General features: G+C 36.2%; 1 protein-coding gene across 1 annotated transcript in view; it reads right to left on the bottom strand.

Annotated features, from left to right (window-relative positions):
* Positions 1 to 14,129, bottom strand: part of CWC27 (CWC27 spliceosome associated cyclophilin) — a 98,260-nt gene extending 84,131 nt beyond the window's left edge. Inside the window, exons 1-9 of the mRNA XM_005492981.4 lie at positions 13,938 to 14,129; positions 13,174 to 13,270; positions 11,535 to 11,647; positions 10,194 to 10,337; positions 9,383 to 9,481; positions 9,122 to 9,225; positions 8,078 to 8,147; positions 5,602 to 5,681; positions 3,294 to 3,327 (exon numbers count right to left, since the gene is read on the bottom strand). Of these exons, the coding sequence (XP_005493038.1) occupies positions 3,294 to 3,327; positions 5,602 to 5,681; positions 8,078 to 8,147; positions 9,122 to 9,225; positions 9,383 to 9,481; positions 10,194 to 10,337; positions 11,535 to 11,647; positions 13,174 to 13,270; positions 13,938 to 13,979 (783 nt within the window). The 5' untranslated portion in view covers positions 13,980 to 14,129. The remainder of the gene's footprint in view (positions 1 to 3,293; positions 3,328 to 5,601; positions 5,682 to 8,077; positions 8,148 to 9,121; positions 9,226 to 9,382; positions 9,482 to 10,193; positions 10,338 to 11,534; positions 11,648 to 13,173; positions 13,271 to 13,937) is intronic.
* Positions 14,130 to 14,138: the final 9 nt, after the last annotated feature.

Raw genomic sequence — 14,138 nt, 5'->3', positions numbered from 1 at the left:
GATAGAAGAGGTTAGACCATCAGCTCCCATTAGGGAATTTACAAATACTAAATTGATCATACCTGTGAAATTGTTATAAGCTTAATGAATTGATCATAAGCTGTGAAAACCTGTGGAACTGATCATTGCAGCTTGCTACAGAGGTCAAAGGAGAGGCCTCAGGCCTCCATACCTAGCACAGGTAGGCAAAAGGGATAAAGCACCTTGGATCAAAGACATTTGAAGGGAGAAATAGTTGGAGAATGAACAAGTAGCCTGACTAGACCAAGGGATCTAAGTTTGACTATATCCTTCATGGAAGAAGGAAGTCTGTATGAACCTGAACTGAAGAATGACAGTTTGAAGATGACATGGTATATCTTTTCACGTTTACTTTGGTGTGATGCTCTTCAGCAAAAGGAAAGTGTAAGATGCCACATGATTCTAATTTTAGCCAAAGACAGAAAGGACAGTTAGAAATAGCAAGCCAGACGACTTAACTGTATCCAGGAGACTGCCAGAATGTAAGCACTTGGGAAGGAAAAACATGTACACGTCCTGGGTGTGAGATACAGGTAGGAGGAAGAATAGCATGAAGATCATGTCCACAAACATGAAGGAGGAAAGAATAAAAAAAGTAAAAGTAGCAAGAAGCAAAATTTGGGAATAGAAGAGAAAAATCAACAATTGGATTTCAGAAGTTGTAGTGGAGTCACTGTTTAGGAACCTTTAGACTACTATGCTTAGATTCAAGATTTAGACAAGACAAGACCAGTCAGAAATAAGACAGAAATCTCTGAATATTTAGCACAGTAAAACAGCTGAATATTTTGCCAATGAAAGGACAGAAAAATTGTTGGGGGAGTTTTGTCTGCTCCTTTTTAACAGGGAAGAAAAAACTGGAACAGGATCAGCATTTCCCTTAATTTACCAGAAAGATATTGTTTGACAGTGTAATGAAACTTTGTAGAAGATTTGCTTAGATGATAAATTGTCAGAGAGATGGGTGACTACAGACCTCAATAGCAGAGGGAAGTCCAAAAAAAAAAAAAGTGACAGGACTGTGTTCGAAGTCTTTAACAGTCAAGGATAAAGACAGGCTCCTGGTGGAGATTTGACTAAGGCTTAGGTAAAAGCATTTCACTGACACACAGTTAATTGGGCAAAACTTTTGGAATAAAAATGCACAACTCTAGAAAAACAGCAATTGCTAAGTAGTAAGCTAGTTAAAATTTGCAGACATCTGAGTAACAGGAAGAGGGTTAAAATTGGGGAGACAAAATGTTTTGACTTGTCTCACTTGGCTAAAACCTCTATTTCTCAAACCACCCACCAGCCTCAGTTTGCAAAGTATTTCACCATTTTTCTTCTGGAAAAACACTGAGAAAATAGGATATGCTCTTCCCCCTCAACTGCATTCCCTCCTGCAGCTCTACTCTTTTCTCCTACCTAGTCTCTTCCTTCAGTCCTTCTCTCTCTCATTAAATCCATCTGATACCAACATCTAACAACAGAATAAACAATCCAAACTGAACTGCATGGCACCTCAAAAGGGAAGTGGCTGTTCTGTTGGCTGATAGTTGCTCTCCGTGTGACACAGAAAGTTGTACTACTTTTAACTGCTGTTATTAGCTGGGTGGAGTTGTCCTATTCTCCTCCTTAATATGAAAATAAAAATGGTAATGAGACAATTTGTGACAGAATTACTGGCTACTATACGTAATATGATTTTCCCGTTTAAGGAGATTATTGAAGTGAGGGGTGGATAATTCATTTTATCTACACATAGTACTGCATGAAACTTAGTGTTCAGCAACTGACAGACAAATAGGGAGAGGAAAAGAAATTGTGCTCTCTCAAAGAATTAAATGTACAAATTTGAGGACTGCAGTAAGAGAAACAGGATGGTATTTAATAGCATGAACAGCAACGCCAGGTGCTTAGAGAACAAGAGTTTCTCTTACATGCTATGGGCTGGTAGGCTGGGGGAAGTAGGAAGATCTGGAAGAATTATTTGCTCCCAGGTTTGGCAATAAAACTACCAACATGTTTCAGCTGTGTAAATGCAGAAGTGATCCTGTGATGTGTTAACTAAAATAATTCTAAGAGATCATAAAATAATAGTACTACTTCACAACACCCAGGTAACTGCCTGAAGGGCTAGATCTTAGCTAAAATCTTAAATGCAATGAAATCTAAAGAGAACACCTCCCCAGGAAAAAATGAGAAAAAGCCTTCATATTTCAAACTTTGGCTTAATTATTATATTTATTTAAATTTTATTCTTCAACCTAATAAATCCATGTTCTACACTCCTCAAATCCAGTTTGTTTTAGAAAGAGATATTTGAATATCTGAAGAATTACTAATAAAATAGCATTCTCCAAACCCTTCTAAGACTAAAATGCTCCTGCATACAGCAGGAATTACAAAGGAGAAGAATGAAAAAGCCTGAATTCATACTATGCCTTATGAAAAAAGGAAAAGCATGTAAGCAGATTGTTTTTTTTAGGCACATGAATGAGACAGACTGTGCTCTTCCTTTACTTCCACTACGTCAACACACAGTATAGTTAATACTTGTGCATGATGGACAGATACAGAAAACAATACTTTCCAGGATTCAATTAGATCAATGGGAGATTACAGTCCCAGTCATATATTCCAACCTTATCTCAACAGCAATATAAAGAGATACTCCCATGATCTATGGTTGGAGACAGAGACATATTTCAGGTAACAAGCTTATGCTTACCTGCACCATGTACAACAACTTCCTTGTACTTAAACTGCCTCTGTATTTAGTTCAATGTTACTGCATGACTATTCAAATCCCATGTCTTTCAGAGGTGACAGTCTCCAACAATACAATTTCACTGCTACAATTTAATAATTCACTGAGTTCGTGTTCTCTTGAAGAAATCTTTCAAACAGGACTCTGACTCACATGCAGACTTACCCTCAAACACTGCAACTGACAAACTTGATTTTAATTATTTTTTAAGAAGCAGTTTCAGGGTTTTTATCACTCTGGTGGTTTGTCACCCTGTGGTACAGAACTCATAATATATTCCTATATAACTAATCTACTAAATACTGAAATACAATACCATCAGTTTCTATAAAAGTAGCAGGTAGTATGCTAATTCTACCCTGATGTGAATAGCCAAACCTGAGAGCCTTCACGCTTTTGCCAGAAATCTGACTTGTGCTAGTTCTTAAAGATCTCTAAAGTAACATTTGTTCCCCAAAGGAAATCTTATCTGCCCACAGTAAAAACCAAAGAATTAGTAGTAAAAGAAAATAATACTTGCCTCACTCAAATCCTCTTCTTCATTTGCCACTTCACTAAAAGAAAAAGAAAAGGAACTACTTTGAAGTGCTAGAGGAGATTCAAAGTATTATTTAAAACCCAACATTTCTTAAATAAAAAAATTGTTAACCACCTGAAATTTTAGTAAACTTACTACTTTGTATCATCCTTGCATTTATCTTAAAAGTATCAATATTATTTTCAATCATTTGACTATCACAATCTTTTCTAATTAAAAAAGCTTAAAAACAAGAGCATTCATACAATGGAGATATCCTAAGCATATCTTGAGCTATTCAAGCAAAACACTAATATGTACAGTTAAAACCGACAAAACTCAGTTATTTTTGATCTCATTTATCAAACAATTAGTAGCATTTCATTGCAACGAGTTTATATTTTGGAAGATGCATTTTACTGATACTGAAGCTTAACATCAAGTTAAATAAATTCATTATGCAGCTACAGCTTGGTGAATTAAAAAAGAACTCTATCTGAACACACTAAGGCTAATACACCCACTGTTAATTATCACAAACTAATAATAAGGGCCCCTGAACTATTTTAGCCCACATTAAAAAAAAAGAAGTTTTGCTACAGAAAAACCAAGGACTATTAAATAAAGTCTCAGAAGTCAAGGCTTTGAAGTGTGCTCAAAGCAATCAATAAGTAATCAAGATCACTAAAGAAACTCCAGATGTGTTGCAACCAGTGTTGCAATCAATGACATTAACTAATAAAGTGCTGCAGCTGGGTCAGGGCAATTGCTGATATCAATACAGACAGGGGATGAACGGACTGAGAGCAGCCCAGCAAGGAGGACGTGGGGGTGCTGGTGGATGAAAAGCTGGACATGAGCTGATGATGTACACCTGAAGTCCAGAAAGCCAACTGTGTCCTGGGCTGCATCCAGAGCAGGGTGGGCAGCAGGGCAGGGAGGGGATTCTGCCCCTCTGCTCTGCTCTGCTGAGACCCCACCTGCAGGGCTGCATCAGCTCTGGGGGCACAGCACAGGAGGGACAGGGATCTGCTGGAGGGACTCTGGAGGAGAGCCATGAAGATGATCACCTCTCCAATGGGGAAAGGCACGATTGTTTCAGCCTGGAGAAGGGAAGACTCCAGGGACACCTTATAGCATGCAGCCTTTTCATACTTAACATGGGTCTGTAAGATGGGGACAGACTTTTTAGCAGGGCCCATTGTGAAAGAACAAGGGGTAGTGGTTTTCAACCAGAAAGGAGTAAATTCAGACTAAACATAAGGAAGATGTTTTTTATGATATAGATGGTGAGACACGGGTGAGCAGGCTGCCCAGAGAGGAGGTAAATGCTCCACTCCTGGAAACATTCAAGGTCAGGCTGAATGGGGTGCTGCACAACCTGATCTAGCTGGAGATGTCCCTGCTCACTAAAAGGGGGGTTAGATGTGATAAATTTTAATGGTTCCTTCCAAACCAGCTAGTCTAGGATTCTAAGATAAGCAAATTCTCGGAGTTAACATATTTTCATGGAATTTTCTCACTTTATAACTCAACTGTGGTTAAAAACCAGAATTTATAAAGTACTAAAACTAGATAAGAAAACTGAGTTTGTTAAAGCATGCAGATTTATGATTAATCTGATATTTTGCTTGTTCTTTAGATTTGGAAAAAAAAAGATATTTTCAAGCATAAGCAGGGTTAGAAGGTTGGGAAAAGCAATCGTCTAGAATAATCACAGCAAAGAACATCTTCAACATGAAGAAAATTTAAGTATCTTTAAAAGTTTAGGCTATGAAAGAGATAGTAGGAGTAAGAAAGGACTGTGGTAAAGAGAGGTATAAAAGGGGCTGTCAGCTCACTGTCTCTTCCAGAATGTGAGTTAGAACTTAGGAAATGCCACTAGTAGCATTCAGATTCAGAACAAAAAGGGGAGATACTTCCTCTGGTAGTGAAGAGGACGTTGTGAACTGAAACAATGTTACAAGAGACTTAACATACACTTTGAGAAGAGCTCTATTAAAGGTAACTAAGTAGAGGAACCACATCAAAACCTGACAGTCCTCTGAGGTGAAACCTGAGAGGAAGCTGAGCAACTACTCAGATAAACTTTACATTTGCACTGCTTTCACTCTTTACTGGGCATTCACTGAGGGCCAGTGGTGGTGACAGCTTAGTTGGTTAGAAAAATATTTGGTCTGATCTAGCACTGGCACTCTTAATTTTTTAAATAGTAACGTGAATTGACATTTCTCATGAGTATACATGTGCATAATTGGATATAACATACTGAAAGTAGATCTGTTCTAGATATTGGAAATCACATACTAACCTTTTGACAGCAGGAACTGAGCTAAGATGTGGATCATCCTTCAGGAGATCATGACTACTTTTACTTTTTCCCTTCATGCTCTGTTAAAAGAAAAAAGTTATTATTCATTTCAGTTTAAGAGGTTAGATAGTGAAGAAGGATTATGGTAAGAAAAACACAACTTGTTTCTTTTTAGTTTTAGTCTATCCAGTAAGCATAAACACTTTTAAGAACAGAAGAAAGAGAAACATCAAACTGACTCCACAGATTTATTTTTGCAATAGCAGTGCACTTAGTTTTAAAGACAGAGAGAGAGTTAAAAAAAAAGATATTGTTTAGTCATGTACAATCATTACACATCATAAAGATGGTAGGTCTAGCACATATACACCTAAGTGAATAAAGGGGTTAGAACTTAACTTCCCAATAATGACACATGACAATTGAAAGAACCACCATGTATAAACTAGTACTTATTAACTGCACTAATTAGATCCCTAAGGAAAAAAAAGAAATTAACTAACTGCTATACATCAGTCTAGAACACATAATTTAAGAATCATTTACTGACACAAGGAGTCAAATAAATCTAACACATAAGGTCTTCAGGCAGAAAGACTGCAGTGAGAAAGCATTCTACATGCTAACCTGAAAAAAATATTCTTGATTTTCAGGGAAAAATCAGACTGAAAATCTCTGTTACAGGAACAGTCTGTATTGTGACCTGTACTGTCAATGTCTCCATTGCAGATGCATTGTCTAATGCTTTTGGGAACACATTAGACGTGTGGACAAAAATCTTAGTCATTTAAATGCAACTGCAGTTTTTTACTATGTAGAAAACAAAGACTAACACATTCAGCAACATGGAAAGATAATTCCTTCATTAAGGAAGGGGTGGTGTGTTTGGAGTGGTGGTGGGGCTGTGTATGGCACAGTGCTCCGAACAGGTACAGACAATGAGCAGCCTGGACACCGAAGGCTAACACTGATCAACAGCCAAATCCCCGACTGCACTAACAGCCTTGATCTGGTTCATAGCTTGAGGGGTTTCACCCAGAACTTCTCTGCCCTTCTTAAACAAGCAAGACCTACTGCATCTAGCACCCACATAAAGTTCATAGAATTTTGTGGATTCAAGGATCTCAATAACAACTTTGACCTTCCATCTTTATTATCAAAAACAGAGAATGCAAGTTAGTGCTGATATTCATGTACTTCAACAGATTAAGATAATGACCAGAACTAGAGACACTGATCTAGGCCTATTATGAACAAACAATGAGGTATCAAAAAGAAGGCTTTATTCTGGTACAAAGAATGAAGATAAATTCTTCATAAAGAGTTGTTATGGTTAATTATCTAGCTACAACCAATGCAGAATTTAGTCAGGACAAATAGGCAGATGAGATTTTGAGGCTGAGTTGAAAGAGAGCCTTAAAACACTGGAACTCGGCTTATAATGAAAGAAGCATTCTATTTAGACAATTTTAAACTGAAACCAAGTATTTGGCTTGAAAGGAAAGGAAGTCCAGGCAACTGAATCAAACCCAGTATTATAAGCCAGATAAACAGAAAGAGCAAAACAGTAGATGAACATATTAAGCTAAACAAGTAAACTTTGTCTGACCAGTAAATTGAAAAAAAAAAAGAAAAACAGTTAAAGGTGCTGTTGTAATAAATCTCTACTATCATTCTGACTGATATCACATTACTATAATATTGTCCATCATTACTCACTGTTTTCTTTTTGTATTTTAGCTAACTTCTGAGGACTAACAACTGTTTTTTCACTTATGTGCTACAGGATGCAGGATCATGTAGTCTGATCACTAACTGAAGTGGTGTAGAAAGCCTAGAAATCTAGCAAACACCTTGGTCAGCAGTAGAAATGAAATCAGAAATTTATTTAAGAAAATTTTAAACTAGCCGTATTTAAATGCCAAATCAGGGAAGGAAATGTTAGACCAAAGATTACATGTGCAATCCTGGAATGTGAACATTTCACTATGGTGCACTATTAAATTATGACAATGGACTATTTTCTCCACAATAACCACACTTCACAGATGTATGAATACATGTAAGAAAGTGGAGCTAAGCGTGTGCTGGAAATGTATAAAATGATCCTCAGTATTCAAGTATTTTACCATATAACTGCAATCATAAATAAAGGACTTGAAAAAGATAACTTTCTGCTTCCATTGCTTCCATGACTTTTAAACAGCAGACATAGATTTATACTATGAAACTTCTTGTTCACGGAAATGTAAAAATTCCATGCAGTAATTGAAGGTACTCTCAAAATCAAGAAAACTAAAAACTTCTGTTTTTGCAAAATGCTGTAACAGCAGAATCCTAAAAACTGAAGAAACTGCTATTATTATTGTTCAAAATATAAACATAAGAAGAAGACTCAAAACTTTAAAACTTTCCATAAACATGCAGAAAAGGTAATTAGGTTAAAAAGACAAATAATGATAATTTGGTAAAATACCTGACTAACTCTACTGACTTCTTCCTCTTCTTCTTCAGCTTCTTCCCCAAAGGAAAGCAGATTAAAATTTCTTTAAGAGAAAAAAGAAAATTCCGAGTATAAAATTTTAAATATTGTCTTACTAACATTCCATTAACTTTAAATACATGACAGTCGTGCTGTACATGACCTTTTAAAAAAACCTTTTATCCTGCTAAATGTACCAATTCCAAGAAACTGTTGCATTTTACTTTGCAAAAAAATATAAATATTCAGAAAAGCATGTTGTATTATACTCCTGAGATAAAACAAGGATAGCAAAGCATTAGTTAAGACACAAATTAAGAAATCCTGTGTTGACTTGCTTTCCCAGCTGACAGTTCTGTTGTATTTCTTTTCTCAACACAGCAGCATTCAAGACACAAGATTTTCAAGATATGACAGCTCAGAAACGTATCAAATGTGTATTCATTCACAGAATGCAATTAAAAAAATTATGAGGTATAACTTATATTTCAAGAGTTAATTGTTCACACTGTTGGAACCAGTCAGTTGCAACATGTTCTGTTTTTATGCAGCAGAACTGACAGCATGCCCACTTTAGAGTTTCTACTACTTTCTATTGCATGTTTGTGAATTTTCATTCAGAGAAACTAAGATTTCCCATGTCAAAATGTCTAATGCCTCTTGCTAAGGTCTTCAGTGGGGAGAAATGGTATCTGATAAAATAAGTTCAAAAAATCCCAAACAATTGAGCTGTGACCCAGTTACTCCTACCAGTAGGTTTCACCTGCAGTGTTGTCTCAGTCAGATGACTGCACTTTGTGGGACATGGGAAAGACAAACTACCTTCTATTATTTTCAACAAACTATCACCATGCATGCAACAGTTACAGCTCAGCAGATGCACAGAAACATTTCAGTCAGAGAAACTAGATTTGCAAGACCTCACCCGCCGGAAACAAGGAAGTGCTTCAAAGGCAGAAATGGAAGCAAAAACCTGCCAAGCTACAAAAAATTAAAGGTGAAAGAAAATGAACCACCACTTCTGTTGCATATATTTACTTTGTGCCTTTTACTTTGGACTTTTTAGTTTCTTCCTCTGGTTTGTCTTTCTTCAGTTTTCTGTTTGGTCGTGGGATAATGTCATCAAATGGATTAAACAAAACCTGTTTAAAAAAACAGTTATTTTAAACACACCTTTACTAAATATTTTGTCATTAAGTAGCTCAATATTTTAAAACAATATGCAAAAGGACAAGCCAAATTTTCTGAACACTATGCACAAAAGAATTTCAGAATGTCCCATTTCAAAACAGAACATACCTCACTGCTTCTTATTTTGTGTGGACTGAGAGGTCTCTCTTCTTTGTCAACTTCTACTTCAGCCAGGCGCAACATGTTATATATTGTATCCCCTGTAACCTGGCAAATTTACAAAGAAAGGCTTGAAAGTCGTAATTTGTGTTATTTATTCTGCAAAATACAAGGCAATTACTATGCAAAAAATTTTGTAAGTACAACTGCTATAGGAAATATTGTAAGCATGTAAGACTTCTAAAAGACAGCAAGTACAATGTACAAAAGTTTGGGTTTTTGAATTTAATGAGAAAAGTTAAAGGAATACAGGTAATTTTGAGAATGTAGGCAGATGAAGAAGTTGAAGTGTTACTGTGAGCTATGAAACAGGAAAATGAAAACCACAGAAATAAAAAAAGATTTGCTTTATTTTCTTTTAAGTAAATCATGAGAGTGGCAAATTCATCTCATGTTTTTCATCATCCTGACTTTTCTTGGGTAATTAGAATCAAATTAATTCTAAATGGAATTTTCTAACATGTCATTAATATTAGATGAACCGATAATAATAGAGGCATAATAATACAAATAAAATTATTTAAAGGCAGCACAAGATGAAAATACAATCTAGAAGAATAACAACAGCAAAACAGATAATAACAGGAACAATCCACAGATTTCTGCCAGATATAGGAAACAAAGAGAATGGAGAGAGCATAGAAGCACTAAAACAAATTTCAAATGCACATAGCAGCAAACAATACCAAACTGGCCTTCAGAGAAACTTGTAGCAGCTTCTGTCAGACTTTAAACTGGGACTCCAATTCATGTGACAAACCTTTCCAAAGATTGTGTGCTTGTTGTTAAGCTCATCTGCACGACCCAATGTAAAGAAAAACTGACTCCCGTTATCATGGGGCCCAGCATTGGCCATAGCAACAAGTCCTCTTCGATTAAATCGCAATCGTGAGTGGAATTCATCCTGGTAAAGGCAGGACAGAAAAGAGAACAACTTCAGTATAAAACTATCTTTTCACTCCTTTAGCTGCAGCGTGATAGGAGATAGGAGTGAGATCACTTACATCAGCATGCACACACAGAAAAAAAATGCTGCTAGTTTTGAGTTCAGGCAGTAATAAATCTCAAGTATTTTGAAACTCAGTACCAGAATTATATTTAGAAGTTCCTACTATGAGTGGCAAAAATTATTTTTAGTCAGTATTTCTAATCCCTAGTACCAATAATAATGCAAACAAATGAACAATCTTCAAAAGAAACCATAAACACACCACAAACAAATTTAAAAACTAAATATCAGTAACAGAAAGACACATTACTAATTAAAAAAATTCTAAGTCTGTCTTGTTAATTTTATCTTTTTTCACTCATTGCCTAAAAATCAATTGTTATTCATTGTTTTTATTTGCATTTGTTATCCCCCTAATATTAAGAAAATAAAAAACATTTTAAAAAGTAACTGCATTTCATACATTTCTTGCAAAAATACTATTCTTGACAACAATTACTGTATTTATGCGAAAAATGAATTTAAATCCTAATTCATGTAAGGTTACTAACGATGCAATAACAGGTTGTAATAGCAGAGTAATGCAGAAATCCATAGGAAGAACATTTTCTGGAATTAAGAAGACAAAATAGGACTCCTTTCAAAGCAAGGAGAACATGAAGAATACCACTGTAATATCACAATGCTAAACACTGCAATACTGAGATACCACTACTTTGAAGCAGCAATGCTACTACAATATTGGTAATTTTTGCTTCATTCTCTGCTCAGGTACCATTCCCTCCCACAAACCTCAGGCTCATGCTAGATGTAAAAGTCTAGCAGCAAAGGGCCAGAAATAGGCTTTGCAGCTTCAGTCACAAATTAAAGGTGCCTGCCCCACCTGAAATAAAACAGGCAGAACAGAACACAGCTGCTGAGCCCCCAGGTTTATCAATATAATCAATATTTATGATTATATATATCATTAGCATAGCTGGGTCTAAGAACTCTCAATTCAGAAGAGCATATTCAAACACACTGAAGCAGCACATGAAGGCAACTACTGCACATGTATGCATTTCATATAAGATTTGATTTTTCAGAACTTGGTAGGAAGAACAATGGGTAGAGGATACAAAACAAATTAATGTGTAAGTTATAGATACACACCTTGAAAGGAGCTCCATAGACCGACTCTCCTCCTGATCCAGTACCAGTAGGATCACCCCCTTGCACAATAAAGCCAGGCACTACTCTGTGAAATATTGTGTTATTGTAATACTCTAAAAAAAATGAAAAAAGAATAAGATATTAAACTTTGATATAGATCATGCAGAGATGTCCAGAGACTGAAGTTCCAGAAAGCAAATACTGAAACTAGATTCCACTGTTGGCTTCTATTTGGTTCCCTTCTGTTTTCCACAGACTTACAAGATCACATCCCGTGGTGTCACATGTTTCTTTTGCAAAAAATCCTGCCCATCACTGACAAGATGATCTTGAAGAATTACAGTATTTTCAGCTTGTAAGTTTTTATTACTGTAATGACACTATGAAATACACCAATTTAAAAGGAGAACTAGAAATACTGTGCTCTATCCTGGACGAGATCTCACATGCAACATTAGCAATACCCATATACAGATGATTTGCACTTTCACTCACCAGCATAAAACACTTTTCATCACCTATACTACTATACTGTACCTAAACCGATAATTTTTGCAGAATGAAATATGTGGTACATTTTTCTCTCTAAGTTATCTTCTTTTATCTATCTATTTATCTGACAGAGGTTACAAGATGATAAGAAAACAAGAGGAATGAAAAGAAAAAATTACCTGAACCAAAACCCTGGTTGATATAACAACAATAAAAAATAAATCTGCAGCATGCTGCAAAACAAAGTAGGGTGTGCAAATGTTGCAGCATAACTAGACACAGTCGTGGATGATTATATGCTGGGATATTAATGAGAAATACTTAAATGTATTACCAAGCACAAGATGCTATGCAGCAATTAAAAAAAAAATCAGAAAGCAAATAAAGCCCACTGAGTATACATGAACCTTTATCATGGGCTAAGGAATTCTTTTACCATTGCAAAAAGTCTCAAAATTAGGGAAAAGAGACTGGACAAAACAGACTGGATCTGTGCTGGAGGCACAAAGCCTAGACTGCTATTTTTGTTTAACAGATGAAGGCTAAAAGAACTCTTCACAATTCTACAAATGCATAAATGGGAAAATAACGCAAGTTAGAAAACATATAAAGGTATCAAGTCTTTCACAGATTTTTGTTCCAGGTTTCTCAGTAGGGACCTTATCATTCTGGTACCCACCACTTCAGTGAAAAGTTTTACAGAGCTTTTAGCAACAAAAAAAATACAGTAACTGAAACATTAGGAGCACTCACAGAAAAAAAAAAAAAAAGGTAGTGTAAATTGTGATGCAGAAATGAGAATTTTGGAGAATGTCCAATATTGCATCACTGTCATTTCATTCACACACTGAAGTTGCTATAATTTGTAGATATTTGCTGGAAGTAGGCCTCTCATGACTCTGAAAGACAATGTTTCAATACCATGTTGTCAGCTTAATTTGAGAAAACCATTAAAAAATTTTTTCTTTTTTTTCTCCACCAGCTTCATTGGCAACCTTGAAGAACATTGTCTGACTGTTAATTAGTAATTCCTAAACAGAAATAAACTTAAATCATTAAAACATAATCACAACTTTCATTTTACAGAAAGGGACCAAACATGGCACAGAAATTAATTTCAACAACTCCCATCCCATTCAGTCATTACCTTCCATACACAGCTGGATGAAATTTCTGCATGCTTTTGGAGCTTCTTTTGACCATAATTCTATATCTATCTCTCCTGCTGTAGTTCTCAGCAAAACCTACAAACATACAGATAAATGCAGCCTCAGTTTTATTGTAACTTAGTCACTGATCAAAATTATATCTGCCTAAAAAAATAAATCTGAATTTGTTATATTTGTAAGACTGGTATATATTTAAGCACATCAGGTAGCTACTGTTAGTTCTAACTAGCATTTCCAGAACTTGAGATACAGCTCTGAATCAATATTATAAATATAAAGTATAATAAAGATGTATAATATAGGTGTAATAATATACATAACATAACATTCATAACATGACATGGCTGATACTTTATAGAAACTTAAGATACCCTTTATCATTTTTATAACGAAATAACATGGGAAAAAACCAAAACCCATAAATACCCAAAGGTATAACTCTTACAAGGAACATCATTACATTCAGTAAGAGTTCATAATAAAATGAACGAGGTAAGATATAATAGGGAAGAGAGGACTCCTCTATTTTACGTCTCCGAGGACTGCTCTGTTGTATGTCTCCAGACATCATGCATCACGCCTCATGCTTTGACTCCAGCAGCATCAAAGAAGTAACTTTAACCAAACGAATCCGCCACAGAAACAAGACCTCGCCACCCCCAATCACCACGTGTTCATCTCGCTGTCCCCCCATAATCCAACAACACACAACTTCTTCAGGATTTCACCCCGCAAGCCTCACCTTCCCGTTGGTGGGAGGCTCCTGGATGTAGATGTTGCTCATGGTGAGGAAAAGACCGGCCCGGCCGGTGAGCCCTCCCCAGCGACCGACGCGGAAACCCCTTCGCCTCCGACACTTCCTACCGCCCCGAGCCGCCCGACATCCTGGGCGCCCGTACGCAGTTCGGAGAAGAGGGGGATGAAGTTGCACAAGCCGGAAGAA

This window comes from Zonotrichia albicollis, chromosome Z (genome assembly GCF_047830755.1).
Source record: "Zonotrichia albicollis isolate bZonAlb1 chromosome Z, bZonAlb1.hap1, whole genome shotgun sequence".
NCBI classification, from domain to species: Eukaryota; Metazoa; Chordata; class Aves; order Passeriformes; family Passerellidae; genus Zonotrichia; species Zonotrichia albicollis.
Note: the sequence above shows the minus strand (reverse complement) of the source record. Positions and strands in the feature narration are given on the sequence as shown.